At 44.9% G+C, this 21974-nt stretch overlaps 1 protein-coding gene across 2 annotated transcripts in view; it reads left to right on the top strand.

Annotated features, from left to right (window-relative positions):
- The window catches only part of DOC2B (double C2 domain beta), a 192713-nt gene that overhangs the window by 21113 nt on the left and 149626 nt on the right, over positions 1-21974 (top strand). For both annotated transcript variants that reach the window (XM_075904663.2, XM_089772149.1), the window contains exon 2: positions 16582-16661. In XM_075904663.2, coding sequence (XP_075760778.1) covers positions 16582-16661 — 80 coding nt within the window. The remainder of the gene's footprint in view (positions 1-16581; positions 16662-21974) is intronic.

Raw genomic sequence — 21974 nt, 5'->3', positions numbered from 1 at the left:
ATCATCCCGTATAAACTGAGGCCCTTTTAGCTTAGGAAACAAATAGAGATTCATCATTGCATTTGCCTGTTTATTCAGAGGGCATAAATAGAAGCCACTCACCTCAACTTCTCAGTCACCCAGAGTGCTGATAGGAAATGTCAGCAATAAACAGCTTCTCTGTACTTTGCCAATAATAGCCATATAAAACTGCTGCTCCCTGACACCTCATTGGTTGGTAGGTTCCAAAACAGATGAGATGTCTCCCAAGGCCACACTCTGAGATGTATCAGCATTTTATTCCTTCCTGTAATAATTTCGTGGCTTGTTGAATTAATTCTAATGACCAAGGACCATCAATAAAAGAGACCACATTCCTGTACACATCAGATTTATTCCCCTTTTAAATCCTGTGTTAAATGCCGAACCTGGTTAGCACCTTCCCATTAATCTTTCATAGTTCATGGAGGGAAAAAGGATCAAAGCCTGGAATAGAGTTCAGGTTTCCTAATTGCTGTTTTATCATAGGAGCAGAATAATCACGTAATTATGCATCTGGCTATTGTCTTGAGATTTCTAAGTGGCAGCTTTATACTTCTTTATGGAGTCCTGCTTTATTTTAATTGTTTTATTTGTAGTCTGTATGATTAAAGGTCAGTGTCAGGAATAACCTGGGACTGTTTTCAATATGTCTAGTAAGCAGTGTTTCTGGTCTAATTGCTGTCCTTTCATCTTTGAAAAACTTGCTTCTTAAATAAAAAGCACCATCCCAGTTTTTTTCATCTCAAATGTAGAGTTTTGTAAGAACTGGAAAAATAATCAAGCAAGCAAGAATTCTGCTTAGCTTCACTAATGGCCCCATTCAAAGCCCACATAGCCATTGGGAGTCTTTCCATTAGTGTTGATAGGCTTTGGACTCTAATTCTGTCCTCCGGAAATAGAGGAATCCTGCTCAAAATCCTGGTATATGAAGGCTCATCACTTAAATGTGACTTGAAAAAAGGGGAGGAAGTACTGAGGTTGAGTGTACACTTTGCATTGCTTGCTGCTTATCTGTGATGTAGGTATATTGGCTGTGAATGTTTGCACCGTCTGCTCCCATTGCTGGGTTGGGAATATTTATAAATGACTCTCTCAAGTGCTTTTGCTGTCTCTTAGCTAGGGATATAAAATCCTGTTTAATTAATTAACTGGTTAAATGTTGAGTTTAACCAGTTAACTGATTAAATGGGGGCAGGCTGGAGCAGCCGGGGTAGAGTGGCCTCCCCACTTTGGCAGCCAGGGTAGAGTGGCCTCCTCACTGTAGGCAGGGGCTACTCCAGCCCAACTGCTTTTGGCCCTGCATGGGGCTGTTTGCTCCCAGCTCGCACAGGGCTGGAAGTGGCAGCCCTGCATGGGGTCAGCAGAGCCATTGCCGCTTCCAGGAGATGCTGCCACTTCTGGGTCTACTTCCACATGGGACTGTAGCTTCTGGCCCTGCACTGGGGCCCAGTGGAGCTGAGTAACTGGTTAACCAGTTACCCGTTAACATACCTAGTCTTAGCTTTGAATAGGTTGAGTGAAGAAGCATCTCAATTGTGTTCTCTTAGGTGACATTTAAATTTGATGGCATCTTCGAAGTCCTTATCCAAAAAGCCAGTTACGATTTTGTCCTAAATATTTTCACTTTTACTAGCCCCAAATTTTCAGTGTTCCTAACTCCTAATAGACTTTTAACAAAGACTTTAACTGATTCTCCACACTTTATAGAAAACAGGCCTTTTCCTTAATGGTGGTATGTTTCAGCTGACAAAGCAGCCATCAGGCTCTTAAGGAATGTCTCAGGGCTCAACTTTGTTTACTCCTCTAGCACATAAGCACTGAAAATGTACTCAGCTTCTCTACGCAATGTATAAATGAGAGAGCTCATCTAGAAACCACCTTTCTTTCTTTTGAAGTTGGTGGGTATCTGAAACCATGTGTCATGTTCTGAGAGTATGGTAAAGTTTAGACACTGCAGCTCAACAAATTTTGTAGTCAAGAAACTCCTTCTTTCATAGGATTACATCTGGCACCATGTCATGATATATGGCATCTCCATGTTTTCTGAAACAACAGGTCAGGTATTAATTAAAGAAAACAGCTACAGATGCAAACAAATAGGCACCCACGTAGCTTGAGTTGCAGCTTTTTCACCTTTGTTTACCAGAGACCACACCCTGCCTGAAACTCTGTACAGCACACAGAGACCTCTAGTGGCTGAATAATATACTGTAAGTAAACATATAGTTTTAGGAACTGTCATCCTATCCATTATAATGCCCTTTTCTCAAAGATATGCCATTATATTTTTCTCCTAGGTGGATTGCTGAGGATGGAGGCTGTAGGGAGTCTTTCACAGAGTCCTTTCTCATGTGCACCTTTTAGAACTGCACAGTCATGTCCTTTCATGGGGATGGTTTGCATTAGGGGAGGTAGGCTCTGGATCCTCAGCATCAAGTTCTGAGGTAGGGAGGACAGTTTGACTCTTACTCCTCTGCATTCCCAAAATGTGAGGCCTGTGCTCCAGTCCAAACCCCTCTCTGGGTGAGGATTGTTATGTTATTTCAGCCTTTGTGCTATGTTATCTCTCATAAAAACCGTAATAAAAAGACCTGGGAAAATAGCTGTCCAAAGACTAAAAATATGCTTATGGAGGATCTTTTAAATTAATTATACCAGAATGCTTTGGTGTCAGCATATAAAATGCAGTAATTTCCTGTGGGTGTACTAGCTCTTTGTGTCTTGACATGTGAGACAAGGTGATAATGCATTTGTTCTAATCTGTTAAGAGCCCAAAACAAATACAACTGGATGTCGCCTTACAGACCTATAGCCACAGCCAATGAAACAAGATAACTATCTTTAATTAACCTTCTAGGAACTTCTTTATGTTGGGTCTTTTTCCCTCCTTCCAACAAAAAGGGTGCTGCTTATATGAGCATTCTGGTAAGTGAGGCTGGCTGTGTGGACTGTTTCAGACCTTTAACTTTGAATAATTCGGTAAAGGAGGCTTTGCAGTGAGCATGAAGGGCTGTGGGAACCCCAGAGGAAACAACTGATTCAGCAACTGATATCAGAGAAGTCCAGCTAGAGAAATTGGGGATGGATGGGGAAAGAATGCTCGCAGACAGCTGTTGCTAATAAGGTGACAATTAGCTTGTGAATGCTTAAATACATTAGGTGGAGCAGGGGAGCTGGATCTATCAGGGTGAATTAATCTCATGGGAGGCAGAGTGATCCAGTGGGTGGCATATTGAGTAGGCAGAAGGGAGATCTGGGCTCTGTACCTAGCTTTACCACTCACTTGCTATGTCCTGAGGCAAGTCATTTAGGCTCTCTGTGCTGTTGTTTCCCCTCCCACTCTTAGCCTGGCTTATAGACTGTAAGCTGTTCCTGGGTGTCTGGGCAGTCCAGTGGGCTTCAGCTGATGCCTGTAATGGCTTTTCAATATAAATGAACATTTCTAGAGTGAAAACTGTATTTAGATTAATACCTGTGCTCTAACATGGTCATTGTTAACAGTGGGGGAGCCTTAAAGCTACTAAAGTCAATAGAAAGACTCTCAGTGCCTCCAGACGTTAGATCAGGCCCTGAAAAGTTTGGAGTCTGAGGATGATCTGCAGGCCCTTTTGATCTGTAACAAAGGTGCCAGTATGGACAGTTGCCTTCCAGGAACTGTACTGAGACCTCTGGCAAGCTGTGAAGCAAAAGTTCCTTAGCCTATTATCAATCACCTGAGTTCAGGCCAAAGAATTTCACTTCTAAGTCCAGTCACTTTGCCTGAGGTGTTCTGCTTAAGAAAATTAGTAACATGATAAAACCTTCACCCAGCTTTTCATCTGTAGCTCTCAGAACTCTTTACAAATGGTACTACTATAACTAGCCCCATTTTACAGATGGGGAAACTGAGAGGTGAAGTGACTTGCCCTAAGTCTCCCAGCAGATCAACAACAGAGGAGAATAGAGAAGCCCTGTTCACCAACAACAGCAGAATAGAGTCTCCTGATTCCCAATCCGGTATTCTGTCCACTAGATCATGCTGCCTCCTCTTAGAACTGATTATATGGTGCAAAGGGACTATAGAATGTAAACTGCATGCTTATCTGCTGGCAACCTTTGTAGAACACCAGTGCCGAATGGATAAAACAATTGTTTCAGTCCTCATTCTGTAGAAAGTGCCAGCCTTGGTGGTCATGAATCATGATAAAGATGAGGCCAGATTCTTTTGTCAAGGAGACAGACTTCAATTCTCGCGTGCTTCACTTGTTTATAAAAAGAAATGCAGAACTATTTGAGCATCTGCTTGAGTGTTTTGATTCCTTTAAATTTTGCCTGCATTGCCGGAACTAGGATTTGTGTGTTCCAGCAGCACCTGAGGGCAAATAGTCATTCTGAGAGGATGAGTGGTTTGTCATTTCCTGGCCAAAATCAGGTTTCGATCCAAGACTGTAATTTGCTTTTTAGATCACAGAATCCATCAGGATAATAGGTCCCTTCATGAGATTAAATTATTCTGTCTGAGCTCCAGACAAGTCAAATTCAAAGATCTCAGCAAATGAATGATTAAGGGGCCTTCTTAGCAAACACATGGAAATAAGCAAACTCCAGTTCTGGGAGATTTCTCCATTGATACCTAAGGAGAACTGAAGACTTCCCAAGTTTGGCAGACTTAGCGTTAGCAGCTGGGCTAGTCAGCATTGGAAAATGGGAGCGATGCCTCTCAGTCTGCTGTGGGGACGCCTGTTTGTCATACAGGATTCGACTAATTATAGCCACAGCTTGGAGGGCTGTGCAAGACTTGGATGGAACCCACCATTTTCTGTCTTCTGAATAATAATGATCTTATGTTTCTATAACTCATCCCCAGAATGCCAACATGCTTTACAAACTCGATGCAGAGATCACCCATGTGCTACTGAAGTGCATCCACTAGTGGTTAGCTGTGTGGCAATGTTGTAGGATATGGGGAAGCTAAACTCTCTGGAGAATAACTAGACTCTGTGGAAATGACGTGCAAGGTGCTGCAATTTAGCCCTCACCTCTCTATAACTTGCTGCTTCTTTAAGCTCTTTGTTGATTTAGGGGTATTCTGCAACAACAGTTTCAGAATAACTCCCTGCATGGATATTCTATTAGCTGAATCCTCTTTGGTAAACAGAAGCCCCAGCAGCAAACTGAAACACATCACACCCATTTTCCAATGCAAACTAGCCCACTTGCTAAAGCTGAGGTGGCAGAACTTGCCAAGTCTTCATTTCAGTGTAGGTGTCTGTCCTGGGCCTGCTATTGTCCTGTATTTTCATTAAGGACTTTGATAATGAAATGGAGAATTTGCTTATAAAACTTGCAGATGACACCAGTCTGGGAATTGTTGCTAGCACTTTGGAGGCCATGATTAGAACTCAGAACGATATTAACAAATTGGAGAAATGGCCTGAAAGCAATAAGATGAAAATCCAATAAAGACAAGTGCAAAGTACTACACTTAGGAAGGAAAAATCAAACACACAGCTACAAAATGGGAAAAACTGGCTATGCAAAAGCACTTGAGAAAGATATGGGGGTTATAGTGGATCACAAATTACATACGAGTCAACAGAATGATGCAATTCTGGAAAAAAAGCTAATATAATTTCATGGTGTATTATTAGGAGTGTCGTATATGGAAGACACAAGGGCTGTGTCTAGACTGGCCAGTTTTTCCGGAAAATCAGCCACTTTTCCGGAAAAACTTGCCAGCTGTCTACACTGGCTGCTTGAATTTCCGCAAAAGCACTGACGATCTCATATAAGATTTGGCAGTGTTCTTGCAGAAATACTATGCTGCTCCCGTTCGGGCAAAAGTCCTTTTGCGCAAAACTTTTGCGCCAAAGTGCCAGTGTAGACAGCCCAGATTTGTTTTCAGCAAAAAAGCCCTGATCGCAAAAATGGCGATCCGGGCTTTTTTGCGGAAAAGCGCGTCTAGATTGGCACGGATGCTTTTCCGCAAAAAGTGCTTTTGCGGAAAAGCGTCCGTGCCAATCTAGGCACTCTTTTCCGAAAATGCTTTTATGCTTTTATGCCAGTCTAGACATAGCCAAGATGAAATTTTCTCAGCCTCAGTACAGGTAAGGCCTCAGCTGGAGTACTGTGTCTGATACAGGGTTCTACTCTTTAAAAATATGTGGACAAATTAGGGAGAAGTCTAGAGCAGAGAAACGAAACTGATAAAAGCTTTAGAAAACTTGATGTACGAGAAAAGGAAAACTGGGCATGTTTAGTCTACAGAAAAAAAGACTGAGGAGGGGTATGATAAGGCTTCAACTTTCTTAAGGGCTATTATAAAGGAGACTGATCACTAGTTCTTTCTCCATTGAAGTAAGAATGGATAAAAAGTAATAGTCTTTATACACAGTAAGGGAATATTAGGTTAGATATTAGGAAAAACTTTCTAACTAAAAGGATCATTAAGCTTTGCCATAGGCTGCTGGGGGTGTATGAAATCCCTGTCATTAAAGGTTTTTAAAAACAAGTTAAATGCTTGTCAGGGTGGTTTAGTTATACTTGGTCCTGCCTCACTGCAGGGGACTGGACTAGATGACCCTTTGAAGTATTTTCTAACTCAATATTGATATATTATAGTTAGAATCATGTAAGTGATTCTATGAATAAAGTCACTTTTACTCCAGAATGGAGTGTCCACATAAAGAGTTATTCTGGCATCACTAGTGTGCGGTATCTGTTCTGCAATAGCTAGTCTGCTTGATTTCCTTGTGTAGACAAACCCTTAGATTCCTTTGACTGTCAGTGGGGGATACAACTAGTCTCTAAGGAAGACATCCTTAGCCCAACTAAACTCCCTCAATTACACTGCTTTGTACCTCATCTCTAAGGGTATGTCTACACTGCCACCCTAGTTCGAACTAGGGTGGCTAATGTAGGCATTTGAAGTTGCAAATGAAGCCCGGGATTTAAATATCCTGGGCTTCATTTGCATCTTGCCGGGCGCCGCCATTTTTAAATCCCCCTTAGTGCGGACTCCGTTCCCGCGGCTACACACGGCACGGAGTAGGTAGTTCGAATTAGGCTCTCCTGGTTCCACGAGGAGTAATGGTAGTTCGAATTTTTAGAAAGACATCTGATTGTGGTTTAAAGACTTCAATGATGGAGAATTCACCACCTCCCTAATTTAATTGCTCTCCAATGGTTAATTACCTTCACTTAACAATGCATGTCTTATTTCTAGCCCTGTCTAACTTCATCTTCAAGTCACTGAATCTTGTAATTTTATTGAAAGTGCTTTGCATGTTGGTTTTAATTCTTTCCATTATCTGAAGCCTATATGTGATGTTGAGAAGGGTGCGGTTACCTAGGAAACACCTATGGCGTTCAATTTGTTGATTGGGTGTGTTGTTGGATGAGAGGGTGGAGTTTGAAAGGGTAGATGTGTGTGTGCAGTGCACAAACAGAAAATGTGTCTGCTGGTGAGATTATGTCCCTTGAAACTTGTTAGCTGAGAGAAACTTTGTTGAATTTGAGGGCCTGCTGGCAGGCTCTTCTGTTCTTTGGAAAATATTGTTAGAGGATGAGTGAAAGTGCTAGAGCCCAGGGCTTTAATAGGCTAGGGTAGGGGAGATGGTTCTAAGTCAGAGGTGGGCAATAATTTTTAAAAGGGGGGCACTTCATAAATTTCTGGCCATGGCTACCTTGCTGCTCCCCTCCCCCCACCAACCAGCCAATCAAGACCTGGGGACGGGGAAGCCCGCGAAGTAGGGATGTAATAATATAGTCGATTAACCAATAAGCAAACGCTTATTGGTTAATGTTATAGCATTTCCCTCTCTTCACTTTGCCAGTACATTTTTTAGCATGCTGGCCAGCAGCCTGGCTCAGTCCCAGCTTGCGCCAGGTCTGGGACCTACCCCTGCTGTGACTCTGCATTTAAAATGTATTAGAAGCCAGGTACGCAGGCAGCCCGGCTCAGTCCTGGCTTGTGCCAGGTCTGGGACTTACCCCACTGTGGCTGTGCCTATTCCCACTGTGGCTCTGCATTTGAAGTGTATTAGGAGCCAGGCAGGCAGCCCAGCTCAGTTCTGGCTTGTGCCGGGTCCGGGAGCTCAGACCCTCCCCCCAGATAGGGGCTGATGCCACTCCATGCTGCTGCCTCTGTATTAGAGGCAGCAGCACAGGGCAGCAGGCAGCCAGTGCATGAGGGGAGCTGGATCCGGCCCACGGAGGCCCCTTTGCCCTCCCCTGTTGTTAGTGCTCTGACAAAGGGATGTTTTAAGATAGCCATAGAATCCTCAAAATGTAGGGCTGGAAGGAACTATCATCTAATTCAGCCTCTGCCCTGAGGCAAGACCAAGTAAATCTACCATTCCTGATAGGTATCTAACCTGTTCTTAAATATCTCCAATAATAGGGATTCCACAGCCTCCTTTGGCAGCCTGTTCCAGTGCTTGTCTCCTTAGAGTTAAAAAGCTTTTTTCCTACTATCAGCTTTAAATTTCCTCTGCTTCAGGTTAAGCCCATTACTACATATTATATATGTATTTTATAAGAGAAATGTCCAGCTCTGGGTTAGTGACAATCCATCAGATCATCCAACGAGAAAGGAATTTAAAAATCCAATTCACTTTTCACCAGTCATGCTGTTTGCTGTTTTTTGCATTTTGCTCAGCTGGGACCATACAATTAGGGCAATCATTGTCATTCTGATTTCCTGTCAATTTTGCTTTCATGTTCTTATGCACTTTACTGGTACTGCAGTGTCTTAGTCACAGGTCCTGCAGGTGAGTGTTGATTTGACTTATAGGACTGGAAAGGACTTCAAGAGATCATCTAGTCTAGTCCCTTGCACTTATAGCAGGACTAAGTATTATCTAGAACTCAGATTATATTTTTATTTATTGAACCCCCAAACTGTATCTCTATTTCAAGTTTAGTGCCCATTGGTGGATCATTTGGCTGGGGAGAGTATCACAAATGTGTGATTATGCCAAGAGATCTAATCCTACATACATGGACAGGCATGTGGTCACTGCATGTACAGGATGGTACATCAAGGTATGTCTCTTGTGCAGAGCATCCTTAAACTCTTACCAAAAGGGGGAAATAGTCAGTTTGGCTTTCTTAGCAGAGTGGCTTGGTGGAATTTCAAGTCCCTCTTAATAGATTGCTTGCCTTTTGTGTGGGGGAATGCTAGACTCCTCCTGACTGAAAATTACTTTTTGGCGTTTGCTAGGAGCCTTATGGTGTTTGCAAAGATTCACAGCAGCAGGTGCTCATTTAAGACCAAGAGCAGCGTATTTCAGCTTGACGCAATGGACAACTGCTGCCCATAGTGCACCTGCTTCTGTCCTATTAAGAACAACCAGCACACTGAGTGGCATTCACAGCAGTGCTCATTATTCTGCATCTGGAGCCATTAAAACTTGCAATATCAAACCACACTATGGCAGGGCCATGGACTATTTGCTTCCTTCAGGGCAAAAGGTATGCTAAGAGCAGGAATGAATTCCTCTCTCCAGGCAGCCATCTCTCTGTTTTGCTAATCTCTCATCTGTGTTGTATCCCTCTGATGATTCAGGAGCAGTATTGATCGTAATCTCCACTCTTCATTTACCCAGAAGGACTCTGCTTATAGCTGCAGTGTGGGTTAAATCAGGGGAAAATGGGGTTTGGGCAGGGTATTTGGGGCTCCAACATAGGAGGCAGAGCATCCATGGAAAGGGTAAAGATACTGGCTATCGTACAGTGCCGCTTCCTGCTTTAAAATAACAGCCAGGGACATTTTGTTACCTGTTGTGGGGATAAATCTGTGGCAGTCTTCTCTAACTTCAGGGGGAAAAGACATGGATGTTTGGAGCAGAAACTGGGTTCTAGTCCTGTCTTCCCAGGAGAGTTGTGGCTTATTCGGTAGCTGCATCTGTTGCATGCAGGAGATGCATGTGCTGTGTGAAATTCTTTAGCTTGCGTTCTGCAAGAGGTCAGTCTAGAGAGCTGTAAAGATGCTTATGGTGTTGAAATCGATGAGGCTGTCAGGTTAGATGGAATTCCATTGAGACACAAGTTCAGGTTCCAGCTTACTACATCCTTTCATGAGAGACGAAGTGAGCACCCTGCGAAATGTGTGTGGTCTTCTGAGGGACCTTGCAGAATGAGGTCCTTTCATTCAAGATCCCTCCTTTGCTCCACGCTGGCTGCATTTCAATGTTAGTGACCCTGTCTGGGATGCATTTGTGGACACTATAAGCTGTAATTGCTATTACACCCGAACAGTTCTTAGGCTCAGTGACCAGGCAGTGAACTGTACCACAGAGACGGTGGTTGTGCAGTGTGCGCACACAATTATTTTGCTTCACTAATTGTTCTCACTTCTTGCTGTTTTGGCAAGCTGAGCTACACACAGGCCCCACTTTACCTTTCCCCAGGAGTAAAAGATACTGACGTCCAGGCAGGATGTACATGAAACTTAGCAGCTGTTGTAGAAAAAAGGCCTCAATGTGGGAGCCTCTTACTGAGCACACATGATATGGAGAGAAGTAGAGTCTGTCTTAGCGTGAGAGAGTCAGCATTGTGCGGAAGGAGGAAGATCTTGGGGGTGGCACTGAATAGACTTCTTTAAAAGAATTTGGGACCAAATTCTTTGCTTGTGTAAACTGAAATCAATGGAACTACCTCCACGTATGGCAGCAGAGAACTTGGCCCATGAAATTTTATATTTGCTGATGAAGTCAACATGATAATTAAGTGAAGAAACAGAGACTGGGATGGACCAGCATTCATGCTGGTAGTTGTAGAGTATGAAGCCTACAACCTGCCTGAAAAAAGGTATGAGAATGCAAATATTTATTCTCTTTAGAACAAGAGCCAGATAAAATTGCTGGCTCTACATAAGCAATCACAAGCTCTTTAATATGAATCACCTAAAACTCCTGGGTGATCCCAGGCTAAGCTGATGGGGTGGACAGTTAGGGAAAGCATCTTACAAATTGATAGAGTATGATCTGAGAGGCATTGAATGTGGGACCTTATGGTGCAATTTAATTATTGGCCCTGTGCTTTGAACATCTATTTCCTCTTGGGGAGACGAGTGGATATGTGGCTCTGTTAGGCTGAACAGTAGAAGGTGTCAACGTGGTCTTACTGTTTGCACTATGGTAGGGATGTTAAATAACGGTTACTTGACTAGTCGATTAACCTCATGAATTCTTATCTATTACTAGACTATTTTGTAGTCCCCAGGGGTGGGGCCAACAGCCAGTACACTCTGGCCTCACTCCCAAGGAGCCCTGTGTCATTGCATGCTGCTGCCTCTGTATTGGAGGCAAGCAGCCTGAAGTGGCAGGTGGCAGAGCTGGCCCAAGCTACGGGCTGACCAGGCTAGTACCCGGGGCACCCCATTGTAGGGGGCACCGTGTGAGGCGGCCAGGCTGGGTGGGGGCGGCACCGCGCATGCACCGGGTGCTCAGGGGCGGGGCCACGTATGTGCTGGGCCCAGGGGCAGGGTCGCACATGCGCCACACTCCTGGGGGTGGCGCCTCGCTTCCGGGGTGCACGAATGACTCGGGCTGGCCCTGCCAGGTGGGAGCTGGTTCACGAGGGCAAGGCAGTTTAAAAACCAGCTCCCCTCACCGACCAGTTGCCTGTCGCCCTCTGCTGCAGCCTCTGATATAGAGGCAGCAATGCAGGGTGGCAGCAGCCCCCCTTCGGGAGGGTGGTCTGAGGTCCCAGACCTGAGCTGGGTGGGCTTCCTGCCTGCCTGGATCCTAATATACTTTAAATGCATAGCTGCAGCAGGATAGGTCCTGGACCGGGCGCAAGCCAGGACTGAGCCGGGCTGTCTGCCTGCCCTGTTCCTAATACACTTTAAATTCAGAGCCGCAGCAGTGATAGGTCCAATACCCAGCACAAGCTGGGACTGGACTGGGCTGCTGGCCAGCTTGCAAAAAAAATTAACTGTCCAGGGGTAGGGGAATGTGTGTAGTCTATAGCATTAACCGATAAGCTTTTGCTTATCAGGTAATCGATTAATCAACTATGCTATTACATTCCTGTACTACGGCATACGCTTCAGAGTCAGAACTGGAGACTTTTGTAATCCCAGTTTTTGATACTAGCTCACCATGCAACTTTGGGCATATCATTTAACTTCTCGGTGCCTGTTCTGTAAAACATGAATAATAAGGTGTGAATTATAACATGCCTTGGTTAAACAATCTGTGATGGCATGATAGGTCAAAGGTAAGGATGCAGCATGGTATTTAAAACAGACCCATTCTTAGCCCTACTCTGCTTGATTCCTCCCTATTACTTACCTTGGTTGGAAGGGGACTGTCATGGACTGCCTGCCCTTATAATGACCAAGTACCTGGGACCAGCTGGCCCTGTCCAGTCGTCATATCCAGAGCTGGAAAGGGGTTAGTAATGCCTTTAAAGGGCTGAGAGCTCAGTTGAAGGGCTGGAGGTTTGCTTCTGTTTCTGGCTCTGGAACAGATGGGGTGCAAAGGACAAAGTCTGTGAGCACCTGTAGCTTATGTGGGTTTGGGAGTAGCCGTGTTGAATGTTTTAAATTTATAAAGCGTGTTCCAAGAGGAGGCCCTAAAAGAGAGTTTGGGGGGGGGGGGGTGCTGGTTCTTTCTGGTTTGGGTGAGATAGGCTTTTCAGGAACCAGAAAGGTACAGTGAATCAAGTGCATCTCGTGCTATGCCTACTAGCTTGGGAGAACATGTGTATGGGAGGTTTGCATGGCAGGGACATGCTGAAAACTCATCCTGGGATAATCAGTTATTTTAGTGATGGGCCAAAATCAGAACAGTTCATCCAAACACTCACAACTTGGAAATGTGGATAAATCACATCTAGATCCCAGGATCTCCAGTCTGGGTTTTGTGGAGCAAAAGTTGCACTGAACAGATTTTGAAGGGAAAATTATGCACCACTTATTGTACCATATTTATCCCTTTGTTTTCCAGAAAGCTGTGGGACATCTTTCCCATTGACAAACCTCAGAAAGTGAGAGAAGCTAGACTCAGGTGATGGGAGCATGGAGGATTCATAGATAGCTAGACTGATCAATGAGATTAGATTGAATGAAATAAAGTACAGTGCTCTTGGGGAAACCTTAGAGAGCTTTGGCTGTGCTTAGTTCCCAGACTCTTGGATGCTTATCCAAGCTCTTGCATCTGTGGAATTAAACTAGAACCATGGTGTTTGGATTGTCCAGTGCCTCAGAAATGACCGCAATGTTACCTCCAATCTCGGTGTGTGCAGGGAAGTGGTCCCAGGTTTCTGGCTTTATTCAGACCTAGGCCCTTGGGAGCCAGTGATCCAAGAGTCCAACTGGAACATGTGAAAATTACCTGTTCAGAGCAGTCTGAAGACAGGCCTAGAACAAAGTCTCTCCCTAAAAAAAGAGAAGTCTTGGACCTATTCTGCGCTACTAATACTTTGTAAAAGGAGAAGGCCTTGGATTGCATGATTGAGAAGCCAAGAGATTTTCCACTTGTCAGCAGCACAGTGCATATGCTCCCTTTGCCGTCCCTAATATTTCTTGTGGCAGATAAAATGAGGATCAGTGAGGAAATAGCTAAGGCTTGATCCTTGCTCTACACAACATCTGGAAGCAAGCCTCGTAGCTTGGCTCTGCAGACTTGCTCTGGCAAGGCTTGCATTAGAGTGCTAAAAAAGATGTGTAGATGTTACAGCTAAAGCCAAGTCTGGGGAGATAAACCCTAATGTCTACATAGTTGTTTTTAGCATGCTAGCACAAGTCCTGCTAATACAAGTCTGTGAACCCAGGTTGGGCAGCTTGCTCCCAGATGAAGTGTAGACAAACACTTAATGATTTTCTTTTCATAGGCTCCAGTGCTGGCAAATCCTGCTGAAAAAAGAGGCATTAGGATGTGTCTGGTTAGAGCAAGTTCACTGCAATAGATGAGGCCAGTGAGGCTGGAAGGAGAAGAGGAATTGAGAGCAGGGTTGGGCATCCCCAAAGGCAGTCTCTGTCATTGGTGAATATTAATAGAGAGCTTTCCTTTTGTTCTGTCATTGAAGTTAGTTTGCTATCTATCTGCTGCACCAACTGTTGAAGCTGCTGTGCAGCCAAGGTTATTCTGGTTTTTTTCATTCATTATTCTGAGTGATTGCAAATGACAGTTCTGCATTTTTATCAGCGTATTTGCTTGTCTCCCATTTTTCAGCTGCAAGGAATGCTTGGTACAAATAAATTCCCATAGTTTTTGGTGAATTGCAAACTGCCAGCCCTCATGATGCAATAGTAAAGCACTCTCCTAAAGCATATGTTTCTTCCTCTGAGGTTGGAAGGGTGTACTAGATAGTCCACTGACTCCCAAAGGTCGGGAATGATTGTTTGTTGCATTGCATGTTGGAGGTACCCCACACAGTAATGTCCAGGCACCTTGACCTAAATTGAAAGTGCACCCAGTGTCCCATCAAGGGCTGGAGCCAGTTCTAACTACACCTCATGGAAACAGCAAGTGTTAAGCCAGGAGTGGGCAATAATTTTTTGCCAGGGGCTGCGCAAGAAGGGGCGGGGCCACGATGCTTCCGGGTTTGCCCACCCACGGCCCATGATTGGTCTAGGGGAGTCCCTTTGCCTTCTCCTTCCCGCTAAGCACCCATGCCCCTGGTGGTAGGAGGAGACTTCCCGTGCTCCTCCACCCCCAGGCCAATCAGGGTGCTTCTAAGTGACGCATGCTCCTCGCAGGGTGGGAGTAGGGCAGAGGAAAGTTCGCTCACTCCTCCTGCCCCCAGGCCAATGAGGGCTTGGGTGCAGGGGACTGTGCGAAGTGTCCTCCCTCCCTGCCAGGAAACGCTGCGTGCTCCTGGCAGGGTGGAGGAAACTTCGTGCGCTTCCCTCTGCCCCCAGGCTCTAATTGGCCTAGGTGCGGGGGAATGGCAGGGCCTTCGCGGGCTGGATCAACCCGTTTGGCTGGTCAGCTCCAGCCCACGGAGGCCCTTTTGCTCACCCCAGTATTAAGGTCTGGGAATTGCCCGTCAATCAGCAGCAATGGGAATTTTAGCTGCAGTTTCCGCTTTGGCCACTAAAGTCTACTTGTCAAGCAGGGGGCTGGGATAGCTCCTGCCTGTTTGTTCTGAGCATGGTACCCTAGAGTAGTGAGAGCATGGTGGAGTTGCCTCCTGCAACTCTCTCCCTGTGACACTGCAGTAGGTGGGCGGATCCCAGTAGGGTGCCTCCCCTCTTTGCTTCCTGCACAGATGCCTCCATGGGAGCAGTGAGGTTGGGGAAACCTAGAATATGGGATTTGGGAGGCATAGTGGAGCTGGCTCCTTGTCCAAGCCTGGGGTAGGGGAACAGCTGAAGCCTGCCAAGGAGTGGGATTGCAGGGCAGCTGGAGCATACCGAGATGGGGAGGGAGAGAAATCTGGAAGCTGTTGCAGGAAGAGGAGCAGAGAGTAGGTTTGGGCTGGCAGGAGCTGAAGGCTTCCAGGGATGATAGAATCTGGCAGTTGCAATATCTTAGATAAATTTATCCCTGGCACACATGGGTGTAGATCCCATTGCGACTGAGGAGTCCTGTGTTCACTTGGCATGGGGTGAATTTATGCCATAATATGCAGTGTTCTAGGCAAGAAGGGTTGGGATTTATTCCTAGTCCCACGGGCCCAGCTGTCTTACAAAGGAGCCTCCTTCAGTTTCTTAGACCCAGCTGAGGATGTCCCTGATCTCGGATATGGATGGCTAAAAGCATCATTATGTCAAGTGTGATGTATGTGCTAGTGTCCAATCTGGTTCCCATTGAAACTGATGGGGGCTTTGCGAATTGCTTCTTGGAGGTGAATGCATGTATCTGGTCCAATTCACAAAAGTACTGAGCATCCATGGTGAGTTCAGTGGCACCTGGAATTGGTCAGCACCTCTGACAATCAGGCCCTGAGTTTGCAGGCTTTGATGAAGTGGGGATTATATTTGTTTTTTTATGTTGCATGTGAGTTCTACTGTGCTATAATAACCCTATGTGTGTGCCTCAGTTTTCTGGGGCACTGCACTAATACCTACATGGTGACAGGGATTTCTGGTGTGACTTTCACTGAGGGAGGCTACACAGCACATATACAGTGGACAATGCCCTTCATAACCTGAGCACGGGAGGGAGCTTGGCCAGGTGACACCTTTTTCCCTGGGAAGGAGAGCCAGGAAGGAGAACAAAGGGAAGAGAAGCTTGGGTCCAGGTGGCTAGGCATGGGGGTTAGTTTCTGGTGGTTTGGTGTGCAGGGAGTGGCTCTCGGCCCCCCTTTCTCCAAGATGGATTATATTGACTGTTTCTTAATTTCTGGACAGTCAAGCCTGTTCCAATGCTCTGTCCTAGTTGACTAATAAACCTTCTGTTCTACCTGCTGGCTAGGAGTATCCACTCACTGTGGATGGGAGCGCAGGCCCCTGTGACTCCCCACACTCCTGTGATGCAGGCGATTTCACCCCAAGCTTATACCAGTATTTTTTTTTGCATCTTACAAGGTCCCTTTCCCCAGCATACTCTATTCCCTTTTAGAGGAAGTAAAAACAGTATTTGCTTATCAGCTCAAGTTAACAAGGCTTTTTTTTTTCTTTTTCAGCTACGCTGGGAACACTAGATTTCAGTTTGCTGTATGACCAGGAAAATAATGCTCTCCACTGCACAATCAATAAAGCCAAGGTATGTCTCAATGCTAGTCTACAAGCAGCAAGAATTAAATATGCATAGATCTTATGACCTTTACTCTGCTTCCTCTCTGTTACGGAGAGAGGCAGTGACTCGCTGATCTGTAATGAGCAATAGGTTGTGATGCTCTGTGAATTTCCATTGTATGGGCAGCAGCTAAGTCCTCGGAATTCTGGGTTCTCTCTTTTGAAGTATTTGCTAAAATTAAAATGAAATGTGGGAGTGGTGCAAGGGCTGAACATGCTGTGGCATTCATGGGAGAGTGGGTGGTGAGATGGCTGGTCTCCCTCTAATCTCCAGGGCAGCTTGGAGGGGTTTCACATCCAAACTGAAGGGAGAAAGGGGAGGGGAGGATAAGAAACTGTATCTTGTCTTGACCTATCACTGTCTTTCTATCTTAATTTCTTTGACCCTTATCTCCCCTGTCACTTTTCTTTTAGCCTCATTCTCTACTCATTCCTTTTCCTGCTTTTCCCCTCTTCTTTTTGTTTATGCGTTTTTGGTGTTCTCATATATCTTTTCTTTCCCATCTCCTCTTTCCTTTGTCCCATGGTCTATGAAAGATTTCTGTGGGTTTGACACTCATCCCACAGCGTTTGCTGATGTTAATCACCCTGCTGCCAATGGAGTTCGGCTGATTCAGCCCTTCAAGAGGTCAGACTCACTAACAGGGGTATATGCTGAGTAGTGCGGACTTGGCAGAGCAGAAGATTAGTGGAAAGCAGATGCTAAGCTTGGTCCTGGGACATGTGACGCATCTGGTCATGTACTGAGAACTGAGTGCACGGGTGGGTGCTTCTTGATGTTTCCTGTACTTTACAGCACCGTGGTTGTGTAGAGAGGCATTGAGCTTCCACAATCCCACCATAGCAGACACAAGTGATGCTACTGACAAGCCCAGAGAATGTGGAGTGCTGAAGTAGAGGAGGGGAATAGGTGAAGATCACATGGTAGAGCAGATCTAGTTGTTGAAGCAAAAAAACGCTCCTCTCTGTTTAGGCAGCTAACAAACAGCTTTATTAATTAATAAAGCACAGCATGAGCCAACCGTGGTCCCAACAGAGCCAGGCCCAGTAAGGCTGGCTAATACAATCAATCCTAGTATCTTTATACCCTTAGCCAAACAGTCAGGGCATCTAATTACAGAAATCCTCAATTAAACTTGGAAAAACAAAGCCTTATCAACAAGATGGCGGACAGGTACGAGGGAGTATATCTCCTGTCCCAACCAGCCCATTAACACATACCAATAGCCCATCCTGTAGGCCTCTTCTCATGGGGTGACAGAAAGTTCACTCTGGTCTACGTGCTTGAGAGAAAAGCTGAAATGGTTTCTAATATACAAGATGGCTTCTAGCTAAATATGAAAATGGTTTCTATAGCTTCTACATAGTGTATCCTATAAGAACAGCAAATCCAGTTGCTTGAACTTTTGATTCATATGTTTTAAGAGGTAGGGAGTGCTGCTGGTATAGTTATGGAGCCACAATTTCATTTGCCTTCCCAATCATAACTAACCCGTGACCGCTTTCAAAAGATCTGTCATATGATGGGGAATCTTGAGTTAAACTTGAGACAATTCATGGCTAACTAGAGTAACCAGATCATCAGGTATTGATAGCATTGCTCTGCTTAGCATCACACAACTAGGGCCAAATTCTCATTTGGTGTAAATTGACATCCATAGAGAGAGACCCATTTAGACCAGTTAGCCCCCAGACTCCTGGATCTTCCTGTGGCATGTCAAAAAGCTTGGGAAATGGCAGTGTACAGCTAGGAGCAAGAGAAGGGAGGGCTCAGTGATTAAGGCGCTAGCCTGAGGGTTGGTAGATATGGGTTCAATTCCATTGCAGTGACACTCCTACAGTTCTCATGTGCCAGTGATTGGGGGGTAAGTGTCTGTGCAGGTTCAGAATTCCCACCTAGGAATCCTAATAATGACTCTGCTATTCCAGCCATTGCTTTCATCAGCTAATGCAGCCCTTCCCCCACTCTCATTTTTTTGTTCTAGCTGCAGCATTTTCAGAGAGAGATTGATGGGCATTCACTTTTTCTTTTAAACTAGAGCATCATGGAGATGGTTAGAGCTATTTATCTAAAAAAAAAAAAACCAAACAACCCAACCCAACATTATGATTATTTACTTGATGCTGTGACCGGCTGTCAGTTTATAAATGGCTCTGTTAAATGCTGCTAATCAGTGCTACGAAGCACTCTGCATCAGGTCCTTTGCCGTCTGGGTAATTGAAGCGATTAGGTTTTTATGCTCATTTTGGAGCAGAAACTGCCTATTTAGAGCCTGATTCTGCTCCTACAGAAGTTGACGATAAAGGCAGTCAGCCCTGAATCAGCTCCCTGTGGTGGTAGGTTTTGTAAGAGGACTATGATAGCTGAGTCTAGAATGATGCAATAAATAATCCAGTAAAGATGATGGCAACAAACTGACTGAAGTCATGCCACCAAAGATAGTAGCTGAGATAAGTGGAATTGTTGCCTTCTTTCTACAGTTCAATTTTACTCCTAGGGGTTAGTGTTTGCAGGCAAACTAGGACTTGGTAGTGATTACAGTATGGGCAATTCTAGGTGCCATTGGTTAGCACATTGTCAGCATGTTAATTAAGCTGCCTGCACCAAAGAGGGACATTTCAAACAGCTGGCAACAGAGAAAGAACATCTTGAGAGAGGGTAGGTTTTTTCCTGTGTCGCAGCTGATTGCTACTTTATGGAGTAGAGAGGAGAATATTGCCTATTGTTAATTGAAGATTTTCAAAGATGGAGGGAGTTAGTTCCTGCTATCATGAGAACAAGTCTGAAGGGGGACAGTGCCAGAGTGCTAACCCCCTAGTACACCCCTTACTTCATTCATGCCCACAAAAGCTCATGATACCATCTACATTTTCTGTTAGTGTCTAAGGTGCTGCAGAACTATTTGTTGTTTTTTAATTTTTTTTTCAGTTATAGACTAACACGGCTACCCCTCTGAGACTCCTAGTACAAGCAGCTCTCGGGTATCCATTGCAAGTGAATCTGGCTTGCGATTGCCAAAAGAAGTGAGCTAGTGTCCCAGGAGTGACTAAGTGGGACTGAAAATAATGGGAATTGTTTTATAATATTCTCCCCATTTTCACTGTACGGTCATGGGCCAGAACTCTATTGCGCTTGGAGCAGTACAGACAGAATAAAAACATGATCCTTGCCCTAAAGAGCTTACAGTCTTAAGTATGATATCGTCTGGATGACAAGGATCTAGGATAACAGGACCTGATTTAAGGTGTGAATCTGGCAGCATTGGTTCTTGCAATCTGGGCTATCCAGAGAACAGCCACTCTGCTGTATACCTATGGTATGTGTCCCATCTGTCAGTAGTTACACAGTTTTGCCTCTCAAAGAGCTGCAGTGAAATCAAGTAGCTCCTGGTATTCCTAACAAGACTTCCTCCCAAATTTTCCCTGAGCGATTGTATATGGTGTAGTGCAACATTGGTTCCGTCAGCTATAAGTCAAAATGACAAGAAAGTAGAGCTTCTTGATGCCCTGAATAAAGAGAACATCCTTTCTTTTCCTTCCCGGTGTTTTTCTTGTGGTCATACTCTGTGTATGTGTCAGATAATACCTTTTGCTTCAGCACCATGCGTCGGGTGGTAGGGCTATGTCCTCTAGGGCAAAGATGGTGATCCACCTTGTGCTATGAACATGCCCAGGTACTATACCCATTATGCTATCTCCTGCTCTAAAATCAATTTCCTTCTCAACATGATAGGCTTCTGAATTATTGCCTTCATACTTAAAGAAATGTCCTCTTGTCTCTGGGCGGATGATGTCCTTCTGTCTAATCAGTGTCCCTTTTTTGATACTCCAGCACCTTTTTTATTTATATTAATGTGTAACATTCAATTTGTTATTTATCCCCTCCATCCTCTTCCCGCGTAGCATAAATGCTTGTGGCAGGAAGAAATGAGAATGCGGATGAATGAATCTCCATGCTGTCTGAGTCCAGTGATTGAATGGAAAGTGTGGAGCTGCATCCTATAGTTATCGAGAGATGTAGCTATGATGGCAGAGTTCGGGGTGGTATTATAAAGCAATAAGAGAAATGAATGGTGGGATTACTTTTTCCCATCCTCCTAGCCACAATGAGTGAATTTAATATGCTGACACTCATGCAGTCCTCATTGTCAGGCTGCTCCTTTGGTTTATTTAGAGAGTTGTGCTGAGGAGGATATTTATAATTGGGTTTGTAGTGGGAGGAAGACCAGGAGGAAGCAGACCTCAAGGCTGAGAGTGAGATATACTGATGGCGAGACTGAAGGAGAAGGTGACACAACTTTGCAGGTATGGGAGGGGGAACCCATTCCTGTTCCAGAACAAAGCCATCTGCTAAGGCCAGAACTTATTATCTGCCTGCTCAGTCTCTTTCAGCTCGTTCTCACAGCAGCTGGTGCAGTTTTACTGTTTTCTTTAATGACCAGGGGTTTTTTAGTTCTTCCCTTTCATGCTGCTGCCGCCCAGGCCTTACTCACCTCATCATCAGCAAAATGAAGCATACCCAGCATACAACTGTACTTTGAAGGGATACAGAAAAAGACATACCTGAAATCTAAAGTTATCAGCTGCTGAGGGTTGATTTGTTTATAGAGCTCATCCCATATCCCATGTTCATGTCAATTGGAATCATTGGGCTCAGACTCCCACCTTGTGAAAGTCAGCACCACTCATTTGAGCCAGTCTTGTAGCTGGTGTAAATTGGTATAGCTCCCATGGGACATTTCAGCATGCCCATAAAACAGATGAGGAGTAATAAATTCTCAGGTGTGCCTATGAAAGAAGCCCAAACTCCAGGCTGTTTGAAATGCCCCTGTTGTTAGGAAATACCACAGCCCTCCTGCCTGGCGTGGCAGCTAGAAGGGGCCCACCTGCAAGCAGCAAAAGGCAAGCCTTGTCTACATGGGGAAATTGACTGGAATAGGCTCGGCAGAGGATGTCCTATGTGAACACTCTCCTTCTGGAATAGCAACAGCTATTTAGACTCCCCCCAGCCCTATTCCAGAATCAGTTCTCCACGTGGACAAGGCCACATTGAAAACTAAAAATGGCATTTGCAGCCACCATTTGTGATGGGGCCATGGAGAAGAGATGTTGTGCCTGTGACCATCTGAGAGTTGCACAATGTGGGCTGTCCCATACCTGCCACAACAGCAAGAAGAGCTCTTTGATAACTACACAGGTCTTGTTAAGTCTGAAAAGTGCTTTTGATCTTACTGCCAGCCTCCACAGCACTTAACTCCCAGAACCAAATTAAGCCCATGCT

The sequence above is a fragment of the Pelodiscus sinensis genome, chromosome 21, assembly GCF_052426305.1.
Source record: "Pelodiscus sinensis isolate ZL-2025 chromosome 21, ASM5242630v1, whole genome shotgun sequence".
Lineage (NCBI taxonomy): Eukaryota > Metazoa > Chordata > Testudines > Trionychidae > Pelodiscus > Pelodiscus sinensis.
The sequence above is the reverse complement of the archived record's forward strand: the minus strand, read 5'-3'. Positions and strand labels throughout refer to the sequence as shown.